This window comes from Acipenser ruthenus, chromosome 6 (genome assembly GCF_902713425.1).
Source record: "Acipenser ruthenus chromosome 6, fAciRut3.2 maternal haplotype, whole genome shotgun sequence".
Classification (NCBI taxonomy): Eukaryota; Metazoa; Chordata; class Actinopteri; order Acipenseriformes; family Acipenseridae; genus Acipenser; species Acipenser ruthenus.
This window is the reverse complement of record NC_081194.1, coordinates 80,393,911-80,408,812: the sequence shown is the minus strand read 5'-3', so window position 1 is coordinate 80,408,812 and position 14,902 is coordinate 80,393,911. Positions and strand designations below refer to the sequence as shown.

At 37.3% G+C, this 14,902-nt stretch overlaps 2 protein-coding genes across 2 annotated transcripts in view; both read right to left on the bottom strand.

Annotated features, from left to right (window-relative positions):
• Positions 1-3,927: 3,927 nt before the first annotated feature.
• On the bottom strand, positions 3,928-6,887 carry insm1b (insulinoma-associated 1b). Its single transcript, XM_034019205.3, has one exon. The coding sequence runs from the start codon at positions 6,668-6,670 to the stop codon at positions 5,240-5,242; it is 1,431 nt and encodes a 476-aa protein (XP_033875096.2). The 5' UTR covers positions 6,671-6,887; the 3' UTR covers positions 3,928-5,239.
• Positions 6,888-11,728: 4,841 nt separating this feature from the next.
• Positions 11,729-14,902, bottom strand: part of cfap61 (cilia and flagella associated protein 61) — a 45,456-nt gene continuing 42,282 nt past the window's right edge. The window contains exons 26-27 of the mRNA XM_034017910.3: positions 12,366-12,456; positions 11,729-12,035 (exon numbers count right to left, since the gene is read on the bottom strand). Of these exons, the coding sequence (XP_033873801.3) occupies positions 11,841-12,035; positions 12,366-12,456 (286 nt within the window). The 3' untranslated portion in view covers positions 11,729-11,840. The remainder of the gene's footprint in view (positions 12,036-12,365; positions 12,457-14,902) is intronic.

Here is a 14,902-nt window from a genome sequence, read left to right as displayed (position 1 = left end):
ACAATTTCACAAGAAAAAACTAAAAACAGGTTAATTTGTTAATCTTACGCAGTTTAAAAAAAAAATACATGTATATGCAATTAGTAGTAGCAGAACATTTAACAATTATTTAACCATCCTCAGAAATGGGAAAACCCAAAGAGTAAGTAAAACAGCTCAGTTACACTTGTAAAGCTGCATGGCCACGATTATTTAAGTAATATTATAATTGTAACATCTTACAAATAAGTTTGTTGTAAACCCATGTCATAAAAAGTGCAGGATCAAATTATTATTATTATTATTGTTATTGTTATTATTATTGTTATTTGTAAACATAGCCACTGTAATACATTTGTCATTTTTGTTAATGTTAATAGGCAACAGTCATGTAAGAACATAAGAAAGTTTACAAATGAGAGGAGGCCATTCAACCCATCTGTGTGGAGTAGTGGTTAGGGCTCTGGACTCTCGACCGGCGGGTCGTGGGTTCAGTCCCAGCTCAGGGACACTGCTGCTGTACCCTTGAGCAAGGTACTTTACCTAGATTGCTCCAGTAAAAACCCAACTGTATAAATGGGTAATTGTATGTAAAAATAATGTGATCTCTTCTAACAATTGGATGTCGCCCTGGATAAGGGTGTCTGCTAAGAAATAAATGTCCATCTTGCTTGTTTGGTTGTTAGTAGCTTATTGATCCCAGAATCTCATCAAGCAGCTTCTTGAAGGATCCCAGGGTGTCAGCTTCAACAACATTACTGGGGAGTTGGTTCCAGACTCCCACAATTCTCTGTGTAAAAAAGTGCCTCCTATTTTCTGTTCTGAATGCCCCTTTATCTAATCTCCATTTCTGACCCCTGGTCCTTGTTTCTTTTTTCAGGTTGAAAAAGTCCCCTGGGTCGACATTGTCAATACCTTTTAGAATTTTGAATGCTTGAATCAGATCACCACATAGTCTTCTTTGTTCAAGACTGAATAGATTCAATTCTTTTATCCTGTCTGCATATGACATGCCTTTTAAACCAGGAATAATTCTGGTCACTCTTCTTTGCGCTCTTTCTAGAGCAGCAATATCCTTTTTGTAGCAAGGTGACCAGAACTGAGCACATTATTCTAGATGAGGTCTTACTAATGCATTGTAAAGTTTGAACATTACTTCCCTTGATTTAAATTCAACACTTTTCACTATATATCAGAACATTTTGTTGACCTGTTTTTTGTAGCTTCCACACTGTCTAGATGAAGACATTTCTGAGTCAACATAAACTCCTAGATCTTTTTTTATAGATTCCTTCTTCAATTTCAGTATCTCCCATATTGTGTTTATAATGGGCATTTTATTGCCTGCATGCAGTACCTTACACTTTTCTCTATTAAATTTCATTTGCCATGTGTCTGCCCAGTTCTGTATGCTGTCTCGATCATTTTGAATGACATTTGCTGCTGCAACGGTGTTTGCCACTCCTCCTATTTTTGTGTCATCTGCAAATTTAACGAGTTTGCTTACTATACCAGAATCTATATCATTAATGTAGATTAGGAATAGCAGAGGACCTAATACTGATCCCTGTGGTACACCACTGGTTACCTCGCTCCATTTTGAGGTTTCTCCTCTAATCAGTACTTTCTGTTTTCTACATGTTAACCACTCCCTAATCCATGTGCATGCATTTCCTTGAATCCTTACTCCATTCAGTTTGAGAATTAATCTTTTATGCGGGACTTTGTCATAAGCTTTCTGGAAATCTAAATAAACCATGTCATATGCGTTGCACTTATCCATTGTCGATGTTCACAAAGCGCCCTTATATACTGTATAATATGAATTGATTCGCCAGCTTTTGCAAGCTTTGCAGTTGAAGTATTTCTTTTCATGGTATTTTAAACGTTTTTAATACGATCTCTATTCTCAGACCTATTCCTCTTACGCTTTTTATTTAATCAGTCCAAGGGAGCGGTTTGTCATTTCCATGTCAAACAGAAATCTCAAACGAGGCAATTTTCCCCGACAGAAAATAGAAGTTTGAATAGAATAGAATAACAATAAAATAAATGAAAACAAATATGAAAAGTATACAATTGATAATTTAAAAATAAAACGGGCCTTAATGAGCCATCATTAGAATGCCTATCAAATAGCTACCGGCAACGCAAATATTGCTATAGTCTGGTATTTATTTAGTCTTGTATTTGTTTGTGAAAGAGGATCCATATATGTGAACTGTATGCTCATGAGGTTTGACTATAGAAATGCAGTCGGTTGCGTGATTGATCCGTACAGAAACGTATTCACCACCTATCCGACTCAAAATCACGTTTATAAAGTCGCATTACAATACATTGACATAAATTCATGCTCTGCAAGTTACCTAAATATCATTACCCAAAATCAAATAAAAATAATGGTCAGGTACTTTCTGCAAAGAAAAAAAAACAGCAAATGCATAGGTCATATGGCTATATGTGACCTTAGAAATGTTACTTGTCATACTGGTTTAGCGGGGTTTACAATTAGAAGCAAGTTTACTTCATAAACTACATTTTCTTGTGGTGAGAAGTGCCACCGGGATAGCTACTACATGGCATTCGTTTTGGTATTATATTTCTTAAGTAATGATCAAACATTCATAATAAATATGTAATATTATACGATGATATTCCCCTGTAATGTATTTGTTTTATTATTATTAATAATAATAATAATAATAATAATAATAATAATAATAATAATAATAATAATAATAATAATAATAATTTTTAAAAGTGTCACTGATTTCAGGAAATAGCATTCGCGTGGTGAGGTCATATTAACTAAAGCACAGTTGTGTTATAATTTGCCACAGAGTATAGTCAAGTACCCTTGTATTATACTGAGATGTCCTCGACTCAGATCTGCTGCTATTATTGTCGCCTAAAAATGTGTTAATGAACCGCACTTAGGCTAATGTTAACCAATACGAACAGCCTCGAGTCTTGCAATATGAGTAGCCTCTTCAGTTCGGCCGATACTTATATGCAGTGTAGATAGAGAGAGGTACTGTAGTCTCATTGAATTTTGAAGCCCTTGACCAGTCTTAATACTTGTTTTTTCTTTTGTTTGTTTGTTTGTTTTTGAGACTGTGATGAGGCTATTCCTTCACACAAAATGTGCTGTTCATAAACTGCATTTTTCAGTTTATACCGTGATATGCGATATCGCGTGTAAGTTAAATAATTAATATAGTGTCTATGTTGCTTTACTTACGGCATAAATAGAGAGAGACAGATACGCAACGAGCTTTGATGGAGGTTTTTATTTCGCCACAAAGCTAAATAAAACAATGCATTGGTATTCCCTCGACTAAAACAGGGTTATCATACACAGCAGGCCTGCGGCTCAGTCGACTTACAGACCAGAACGCGTAGTTCCACATACAGCTATCCAGTACAGGTCCTACAGTAACGTTTCGCTGGCATTAATCGTTGCGGGTTTAAAATAGGCGATGTAGAAAGCCACGGGAATGGAGTGAAAGAAAAGCGTTTATACCAAAGGTACAGTATGTAAGGATGACGTGGATGAAGTGGAATGAGACTGGCCAAGGGCTGTATGATATATATTTCTATATAACCCTAGACATTACTTAGCCTATCCCGTAAGTTTAAAATAATATTTTACTGGGATGTTGTTAAAAAAATAAAAGAATGACCTGTTGCTTCGCCTTCCTGACTTAGCCTGCTGGCCAACTTTGGGCTTTTTTGGAAACCTTGTCGACAGTGTCAGGTTTTAGTTTTGGGAAAGAACCACCCTCCCCTCAAAAAACGATTTGTCACAATCTTTCTAACAAACAGGCTATAGGTATTATTTGCAGTTGGAGGTTATAGATCAATCAGGCAAAATGTATATTGTGTCTTCATGGTTTGTGATGTTGAAATTGTTGTACAGTAACACTGTAACGAGAGGAAACTTGGTTTCAATTTGAAAATATTTTATTTAAATAGATGACAAACCCAGTTGAAACATACCATTGTAGCACTATATCAACGCTAACATTTAAGAAAATAACCTGTGTATAGAAAAAGATTGCATCTAAAGTGAGAGCTATACATTTTACAAGAGCTGTGTATTTTTGAGAGAGAGAGAGAGAGAGAGAGAGAGAGAGAGAGAGAGAGAGAGAGAGAGAGAGAGAGAGAGAGAGAGAGAGAGAGAGAGAGAGAGAGAGAGAGAGAGAGAGAGAGAGAGAGAGAGAGAGAGAGAGAGAGAGAGAGAGCGAAAAAAGAACTAAAAACTAAAAGGAGGCAGTGTGGTCCAGTGGTTAAAGAAAAGGGCTTGTAACCAGGAGGTCCCCGGTTCAAATCCCACCTCAGCCACTGACTCATTGTGTGACCCTGAGCAAGTCACTGAACCTCCTTGTGCTCCGTCTTTCGGGTGAGACGTAGTTGTAAGTGACTCTGCAGCTGATGCATAGTTCACACACCCTAGTCTCTGTAAGTCGCCTTGGATAAAGGCGTCTGCTAAATAAACAAATAATAATAATAATCAGTTTGACAAACACAAATATTTGGCTAAAACATGTAAAATAAATGTCAGAATTATTTACTTAATCACACAAAAAACAATAATATACACAAAAAACATTGCGATTTGAATAAATAAATAAAACAATCATTGACCAACACATATTGCGATAATAAAATCATAAGAACTTCATTAAATATTTAAACAATCATATGAATGTTTACAGTTAACTTTTAAGGCAGTTTACAGCAAGATTGGTTATGTGTAAAGTAACAGTAATCCAAGGCATTTATGGCTACACTAAATTAACGTATAAAGATTTTTGATTTGTTCCATGACAAAGCTACATGTCAATCTCCAGCGGTTCACAAGCTGTAATAAAGCTAATAAAGTGATAGAGCGAAATGTACAGCCTGTGAATTGAAAGGCATGATTTGTGTGTTGTTTTTTTTTTAATCCCTTCTTAGGTCTAGAAGCTATTACATTATAACATGTGCAACAGTTCTATAAAAATACTTCTAACAGTCAAACTAACTTTTTGAAAACTAAAGTAAGAGGAATCTGAAAAATATAGCCTTCGAGTTATAGCTCCATGGATTATTTAAACGTCCACAGTCAGTTTTGAAACAGTGTGTGTACGTGCTGCGCTCTATCTAGTACACACACCGTTGTCACCGGTTCATGTGTTGCTGTCTCTTCTTTTATAGATGGCATTCGCTTTTTAATGATTATTTTTTAAATAAAGGCCCATCTGATCTAGTGGTTTTAGCAGGCAGGACGGACAGGCATTTGAAGAAGGATGACTTGCCTGTTTTCTGATGGGTGGCATTTGTTGATGTGCCTTGTAAGACCCGGGGAGCTGTAGAAAGTGGCCGGGCAGTACTTGCACGGAAAGACTTGGGAGGAGTGCAGAAGGCGAAGGTGGCGCTCTTGACTCGCTCTGCTGGGAAAGGTCTCTCCGCAGACGGGGCACAGGTGGCACTCCATGGAACTCAGATTGATGGGAGTTTGGCTTTGCGTTTCCACAGAGGTGGACATCTGGTTGTGATTCTCGCCGCTCTCTACATCTGGAAAGGACGGGTACATGACGCGATCTTTGTTGGTCTTGTTCTGTAGGGCTTGGTGTCCCAGGAGATGTTTTCTCAGGTAAGCCTGGCGTTTGAACCTCTTCCCGCACTGGTTGCAATCGTAAAGGCCATCCTCTGAACCCGATTCAGATAAGCCCGGGCTGGGCGTCTCCCGATCGTTTGCGTTTTCGGTTCTGGTCTCTTTTATGTCTTCTGGCATGGCTTTAAGGTTACCAGATGGCACCTTTGCGCTATCAGGCTTGCCACTCAGAGCTGTGGGTATTGTGGTTGGGTTTTGGGGTCTGGGCTTGTGCCAGCGCCGGTGGGATGCCAGGTTTGCAGGGCAGCTGAATACCTTGTCACATTCTGGACACCTGTACTCTACTCTGACGATCCTGGAGCATTTGTGCTGGGCTAGTGAGAAGGGATCGGCATACTCTTCTTTGCACAGTTGACAGATGAATTCCCCCAAAGGTTTGTTCCCTCCACCTGACAGTGGCCTTGGTTTTAGATCAACCGGTCCTTCCTTGATCCGGAGACCCAGGACCGGGGATGTAGTGACTTCGTCTTCGAAATGAAGTTTCCTGATCGGTTTGGGTTTCTTTACAGAGGGTTTGCTTTTGCGCTCAGGGTCTGACAGAGGTCTTTTATTTGGGGTTCTGATTGTAGCAGGGAGGATGGAGCTGACGGCACGGCTTTGGTTGCTGTTGCTGGAACCGATTTTCAAGTCCACAGGGGCAAAGAGGAACTGGTCTAAGGTGGCGAGAACCCCAGGGGTTGGGAAGGACTCGGCAGATATCGGGGAGCCCAGGTTGAAACTTCTCTCGAAAAATGTCCTTCCGTGTTCTTTGCTGATAGGGCGGGTGGGGCTGTAGAGAGCCAGGCACACGCTATCCGGGTTACCGAACTGGATCGGTTTCACATCCTCCGCAGCGGCAGCGGGAGAGTCAGCAGTAGAGTTTGGTGATGCAGCAACGCGATCGGGACTGGATGAGACAGAGACAGGTGGAGATGAGCTGTTTTGGTTCTGCAACGCCTTCATATGGTCCTTGTCGTCCTCATCACAGCGGATCCTGTATGAAACAGACGCTGATTTTTTGTTTCTTTTCACGAGAAAACCTTTGGGCATCTTTGCGAGTAAAAGGCACTTGCTAATAATAATAATAATAATAATAATAATAATAATAATAATAATAATAATAATAATAATAATAATAATAATAATAATAATAAATCAGGGTTAAACTAAAATCCAGTCGTAGGCGATTGCAGTAACAACGCCTTAAACTTTAATGTCTGGCGTATTTTCTTGCTATTGATCTTTCTGCTCCCGGAATGCTTTCGTGTCCAAGGCATAGCTGCACTCTTTTTAAGGAGGAATGATGCTATTGTTCTCGCCCCTTGTTGCCACATCCCCAGCCAATCAGATGAAGCGAACTTCCCTATGGATTTGCTAGTAGGAGGGTTGAAGGACTGGCTTTCCGGGGTAGGAGGGTCTGCACATTGGTTAGCAGATGTACAAGTACCTGTGGGTTATTGTATTATTCTGAGTTGTTTTGCCCCTCCTAGATGAAGGCACACGCCGGAGCCCTCCTTTTTTACGGTCTGATGACTTTCTATACAAATGCACACGTGTCGTGGCTTTGTGCGTCTCCTTTGGGGGCCACTGATCTGCCAAATGGAAATGTCCGTCACTGACACAATCATCAGCATTTACAAAGGAAATGGGTTTGGGGGATGGGGAGTGGGGGGTAAGCGCATGTTACACTGACACAGCAACAAAGACGTTTTAGTTACAATATATAGAAGAGGCTATTTAAAAAGAAAATACTATACTCAGAACAGTAAAATATAAAGGGATTTTGTGCTAGATTAAGGAGATCAACACTTTTACAGAGCACTTTATGTACATGTAATATATAAAGAATGTGTAACTTTACTTGCCAGTTTTATAAAACTTCAATATATATATATATATATATATATATATATATATATATATATATATATATATATATATATATATATATATATATATATATATATTACAATTGATACGTATGTGTATGTGTGAGAGTGCAGCACGCGTCAAACTGCAGCAGGTTGACTCCCCATATAGTAAATCAATCAGACATTACGCATACATACATATTAAAAAGGGCTGCCTGTCTTCCAGCACAATAGCTAACACTCCCCAAGCTATACACCCCGTTTGTCTATAAGAAACTAAATGGACCCTCTCTGCGGTGAAATAGGGCTCACAGGCAATCTGGCCAAAGGATATAGACGCGTGCTGCGTGTAATCAGGGGCCCACACATTTCCAAAAGAGTCAGCTCAAATTGATCTCCAGATTAAACGCACACGCTTTCAAAAGACTCCTCGCTCTAAAGTAGCCCCTATTCCTATTATACTAGCCTATCATTGTACGCTTATGTTTAATGTTCACAAATGAAGTACATGAATTCTGGTCTCTATATTATGTAAGGGTTCACGTTATGTAATGGACGGGCAATCGCTTAGAGGGGCACCTTCATTTTTTCATCTTTAAACTCATGTCTAAAGATTAGGTAGCCTATTGCAAATCGCTGTGAACATGAGCAAATAAATATAAACTTTCAGCACACTTGCACACTTTTTGTTCTTAATATTAAAGCATTAAAGTAGTGTTATAGAGATATGTAAAGTTACTGTAGATAATTACTTTATTAGAATCGAGTGACTTAAAAAAGTTAGTTTTATTAATTTAAAAAATAACAATGCAGAATAACCATCACAACAACAAAATACAAAAATGACTTCTTCTCATTCTGATTCTTCTTCTTCTTCTTCTTCTCATTCTCATTCTCATTCTCCTTCTTCTTCTTCTTCTTCTTCTTCTTCTTCTTCTTCTTCTTCTTCTTCTCATTCTCCTTCTTCTTCTTCTTCTTCTTCCTCTCCTTCTTCTTCCTCTTCTTCTTCTTCTTCTTCTTCTCATTCTCCTTCTTCTTCTTCTTCTTCTTCTTCTTCTTCTTCTTCTTCTTCTTCTTCTTCCTCTCCTTCTTCTTCCTCTTCTTCTTCTTCTTCTTCTTCTTCTTCTTCTTCTTCTTCTTCTTCTTCTTCTTCTTCTTCTTCTTCTTCTTAGTATTAGTATTAGTATTAGTATTAGTATTGTTATTATTATTATTGCTACAGTCCAAAAAAGGCCAATTAAGTGCAAAGGTTTTTATTCATGCAACTGACGACCGTGATTGTTAAGACTTGTTTTTATACAGTAAAATACGCTCTAGACCTATTGGTTTATTGACTTTAATAAAGCGGCAAAACTGTTTTGAACCCAATTACAGCTCACGGATGTGTTGCATTTCACTATAAAGAAGAATCAATACAACAACCTGGAAATGACTGGAAACTATATGCTATTATTTTATGAAGTTAAAATAACCTTTGATACATAATAATAAAACGCGAGATGAGTACCAATGATAACAAACCACAAGCGCTAATCAATGTCAACAGTAATAATAATAATAATAATAATAATAATAATAATAATAATAATAATAATAATAACGTGGTCTTCTCTTACCACTGCGTTAAGTGTAATAGTTGATTGTATGCTCACACGTCAGACCGTATTACCTGGGGTTGGCTTGGATGTATCGATGTATAGTTATTATAAATCATGTATTATGTACAGTAGATGACCTTTGTAATTTTGTTTGTTGTGTGCTCAGTGTTTGCAGGACTTGCTCTTGCTTTGTCCATCTCTCGGAGGCACGCGAGAACCAAAGTAGAATTCAGCTCCATCCTCTCTCTTTATTGTTCTCCAGATTAGCATGAAGCTGATGAGGGTCCAAGTCAAATAATTACGCAGCCATTGTCAGAGGTACAGGGCGCCATTTTAATAGTGGTGGAGAAGAACAAATACCGCCGCAGTGTACATCGTTAAAATAGGACTGTCAATATGGACAGCAATCGCCGTCCACTGTGTCAAAAACACACAAGCACTGAGAGGTTAGCAAAGGGTAAAACATCAACAACTGTGGCAATGCATAATGTAACATGTCAGTGCGCTCGGAAGAACTAGTAAATATGCTAGTACAAGAATGAGGACCGCATTCAACTACTTGGGGCTGGGGTCGTTGTACTGCATGATAGTTGGTTACAGTTTCAGAAACTGTGTAAGGTGTGTAAATACCTTGTTTACGGTATTTGTAGGTTACTTTTTAATAAAAGTTGTGGCCGGGACCTTTTTTCCCCATTTGTTTTAGATGTAAAAAAACAAAAAAAAAAAACAAAAAAAAAACCAATTCCATTCAATGCATCTTTAGTCCATAAATAGGTAAGCCCATGTTTCCAAAATGCATGGGCAAATCCTGTAATATATCTAAGTGAGATCAAAAAGTTATTCTTTTCCACAATTTTAAATTACCAAACAAATCACAGAATATGATATAAATAAAGATAGCCTAAAATAATTTGTATTTACTGTAGCACTAATTTATGTTTGTATTCAGGTGTTATCACCATTAGGTTAATTGATGTCTCCTACATGCAGAAGCACTAGCCAGTAGTACACCATTTGATGGTATTTAACGGGGTTTCTTGTTTTCATTGCGATTGCGGACTATCAGTATTTGTTTAGGATGCGTGTGCGTGTGTTTGTTCAATGGCGTGTGCCTTCCTCTGCTTATCCGGAGATGGATTTGCTTTCTATTAGCATACAGCTGCGGGTCCCTCCTTCCCAATGTGCATTTTAACCACTTTCATCCAGACCTTATCAGTACAACAGGGCGTGAGCCTATTCAATACCGCCCACGCAAGAATAAAGAAGGAACCGTTCAAAGAAACCCAAATATTCATCAGCTTTCAGTCAAAATGCTAAGGGCTGATCTCCCTACGCATTTTGTATTCTCCGTTTTCAATGCACACTTTGTTTTAACTGTTCTGCTCTTTTTGTAAATTTGTTTTTTGTTTTGTTATCAGGTAATGTTATACGTATTGTGACTGAATATATATTGCGAGTAAAGGTTGAATTTGGTTAAAAAAAACATTATGATTATATATTTACCCAGATGTATTTATGACAGGTTAATAGATGTTTTTTTAGTTTTGTTTTTTAACTTAAAGACACGCTCTAAATGGATCTTGGTTTTGGGCAGGTACATCAGCGCACTACTACGAGAACTCCATCAAGAGTATGTTTTGACTCTGTTTGGGTGCCAGACCGTATGGCTACGCTACATTACATTGCACATCTCGCCAATTATACTGACTATGTGCCATAAATCGAATAGTTAACAAAGATATGATTTTTATTCTTTAAAAAATGCTACGAAATAATGTGGAAATTTCCTACATATACACATACACATCATAGAAAATAATGGCGTTTGAACAAAAGTAGCTATTATCAAAAGATTTAAAAATTAACAATTAATGCAAAACTGCTTGTTTTTGTAAGTAACCCTAGAACCCCCCCCCCCCACACACCCTTTAAAGACTAACCTTATCAATTCTATTTTTGTTTTGTTGCTTAAAACGTTTTAAAACGAGTTTTTAAAACTGTCAATATGAATACAAACATTTTAATATTTTAATTATTAAAAAAAAAAAGATTTTCAGCAAGTATCATTATTCAATCATGATTTTATTAATCGATTTTAGAGAATTAACAAAAAACACGTCAGGTTTGTAACAGAATAACCCGAATGACTTAATTCTTTCAGAAGTTAAAAACGAAACTGCTCATTTCATTCTCTTCTGGTTACTGCCGAAAACACACACCAAACTGATTAGCGCTGTATAGATAGAGCCAACGTCGCATACTGCAGAACACTGATCTGCAAAGAATGGTCTTTTACCCTCTACAGGAGGAATGAAGCAATTGCACTAACACTCAACTTTTTAAAAGGGAGACCATGTGGTAAATAATAGAAGCTGAAAAGCACTTTCTTTTTTTATTACACAGTGTATAGACAGGTAGTACATATCTTCTTGAAGCAAAATTTCAATAACTGTTGCAAATGATTGGAGATTTTGATTTGAGATTGTTTTTTGCAAACAAAAAGAAATTCATGATACATTCAGAATTAATTGAATATATTCCATATTACATTATGAGATTTTTTCATAATTCAATAAGTGGCACAAAACTATTGTAAGCAGTAACCATAAAAAATACAAACAGTCTGAGACAAAACAATGTAAATTCTGTTATTTTATTGAACAATTACAGAACTATCAAGCGCTGTCATCATGAACACACTTGATTGTTTTTATCCCATTTTAAAGCATACACTTAAATGGTTTCTCATGCCTAGAGTAGACCAGGCTGTGCATACATAGGCAGATGGTACCTGTTGTACTTCAGGTAATTCAATACATATCTCTCCACAGGGTTTCTGTAATTGCACTCCTCATATTTCATCTTCAGGGTTTCCTTTGGATCTTCGGATCCTTCTTCCTCCACTACCTGTTGAATTATTTCTGTAACTGAAAAGGAGTCTGGATCCTGGAAGCAAAGAAAAGGATGCTTTACATTATCACTCTCTCTTTGGCACTAACAGCTAGACTGTATAATGTGTAAATGTGTGGTGTGTTAATGAAGTAAAATCACTTTCAAGGAACAGCATTCCACCAAGTGCTAGCAGAGCTGTTTCTGAAGTATGCTCCTTGAAATACTATCAACAAGACCTTTTACCTATACATTTGTTTAACATTTTCTTTTTACAGTAGCAAGCACTATTTGGTTGCAGATGTTTCTGGTTTGTGACTGCAGCAGTCACATGCATGTATGGTCTGTTCTGAGAAAGGAAATGTCAATTCAGTAAACAGATCCTACCTGTCTGATTGCCATGATCTGGTGCACTTCATTTTTGAAATCAATAAAGCGATCGTGATATATGGCCAGGCACCACGTTTCCTTGAAAAAGCTGAAAAAAGGACAAACACCAGTTACCCTGTCAAACTCTCATTAGACAATAATACACACACACACACACTATATATAATTTTATTGTCAGTATGTTTCTAACTGTGTATGGTAACCAAAGAGAGCCCACGTCTCAAAAGAATGTGGCTAAACGAAGCCTTCAATATATGTTACTTCAGCCATTTAACATGAAAATACTGTATTCAAGATTTGAAAATGTATGTGTACAAATTATACTCATTTTTTCACAAGCAAACATGCAACCGAGCTATTACCATATGGACACGGCAACGCTAAAAACTGAATTATAATAATCAGGGATGGGTCAGTGTAGTCAAATACACGATTAGACGAAAAAAAAAAAAAAAATTCGAATAGCATATTACATATTTGAGTACACAGAAAACACCTTATACATTAGCTACTAGTAGAAGCAAACGCGTCTTTCTTTCATTCATTTTTTTTAATGCTGACGCTTAACAAGTGTTATGTCAGTCTTAAACCCGTGTTATTTGCATATTAAACGTAAGGACCCTAATTAATTATGCAATGCGTGTAACAGCAACATTCTACAGTAATCGTATTCTGTTTGAAATTGTTGCCAATTGTATTGCCTTGTTTTTAGCTAATGTTAACAGATCCCTGCTTGAGTTCCTCTGTTATGACTCTTCTGCAGCTGTTGCTAGTTGTGAAACAGCTTCCGGGAGCATAGCACCGGCGAACTTTGAATGTGTGAACTGAAATAAAATAATGTATATAGCAAGTGCTAAAAGAAGTAATCCAAACTTGGGTAACATCGAAATTAGAAAGGTAATTTAACGTTATGATGAATATAAAGACACACTAAATGTTAATCAGAACGCACTGACCAATAAGAAAAGGCAAAGTACTCTGGACTGCAGTTCCATGTGAAGCATACTGTTGACTTTCTGTGAATGGATGGAGTAACGTCAACATTTGCACTGACCATTAAAAGTACAACCAGGTATCCTTGTTTTGAATTATTTACAGGTTATTGAATAAACAAAGTAACTTAACCTAGATTCATCTGATGCCAGTACTTGATGGCTAGTTGTAATTAGTAATGTTAAACTATTGTAATGTTGGAATGTATTTTCTATTGTTTTGGCCAGGTTACAATATTTACACTATTAAGATTATTTTATAAATATTATTTGTTATTATTAAACAAATGTAGAATATTTAGGTTGCTATATGATAGGTGTTATTTTATTCTGAATACACTACAGCAAAAAATATATATACTGTATATTGTTTGGTGCTTTACGCAATATTATGCTACTGTTGCTTTAATTGGAAGAGATACGCGCTGTGACGTTGCTGCTCATTGAGTTCTGTATTTTAATTCAGCAAACAAAAGGAAAAACGTGTACCTAAGGAAATAGAGTACTGAACGAAGAAATCTCGTCTTGTGCATTGTTTGTACACTTTGTGAACCCGGCTAAACTTTACCGGCTTACACTGTTATGCTGTCTGCATAAGGGACCAGAGTTCGGGTAATCGAATACACAAAAATGTTCCACCCTGTGTATTCAAATAGGAAACAATTTGAAATTTCCATCCCTAATCCTAATAATAAACAATGTTCATAATACAAAATAATAACAATCCTTCTCGGAGCGTTGTCGCTTGTGTAGCCTCTCCCAAGTCAGCGCCTATCTTGCTGAGTAATACGAGTCCTGGAAAGATTGTGAATGGCATTTTAGACCTGAACACATCGGATCCCAAATCAAAGTTTGACAATTCGATCGCGTATCTGGGTGTCGATCGGAACATCTTACTGTGAGACTGGATATGATGTAAACGAAATGTTGAATTCATAGCTGTTTTATCTGCAAGTCTGGGAAACTGACGGCAAACAAGGCAGAACATTACTTTTTCTTCACTGTCATAATGGAGCCAGATGAAGCAGCCACTCTAAATGTTCGTCATCATTTTTTTTTTCATAATTACTTTCTTTATGATTTATTGATTTCAGCGCTTTCCTTTCGGCTTTTTGTTTGCTTAGTTGTAGAAAACCCGATGCGTAAAATATTTGCCATGTCTAGGGTTCCCACCTCTGATTTAACCAGGACACCAGAGTCATTTTGTACAATAAATAAATAAATAAATAAATAAATCATATACTTTGATGACATTTAATGTCCCAGGAAATCTTACAGATTTCCCAGGACAGCTGCCTCAAAAAGAGAACAATCCAGGCAAAACCAGAACGGGTGCCAACCCTAGCCATGTGGCGGGAACGAGTACCACACACAGCACTTCGGTACATAGTCTCAGAGTCTGACTGTGCAACAAATATGACGTGCGGCGGGAAAGTTAGCATTAGTTTGTAGTTATGTTTTTTTTTAAATGGTTTGTAAATTAGTTTTCTTCAGCTTTTTGGCACACTGGCCCATTTTCCTGGATTCATGAAATGGAAGCCA

What these genes read in the sequence shown, in the direction of transcription:
- insm1b (XM_034019205.3), bottom strand. Translation starts at nt 6,670, where the DNA reads ATGCCCAAAGGTTTTCTCGTGAAAAGAAACAAAAAATCAGCGTCTGTT.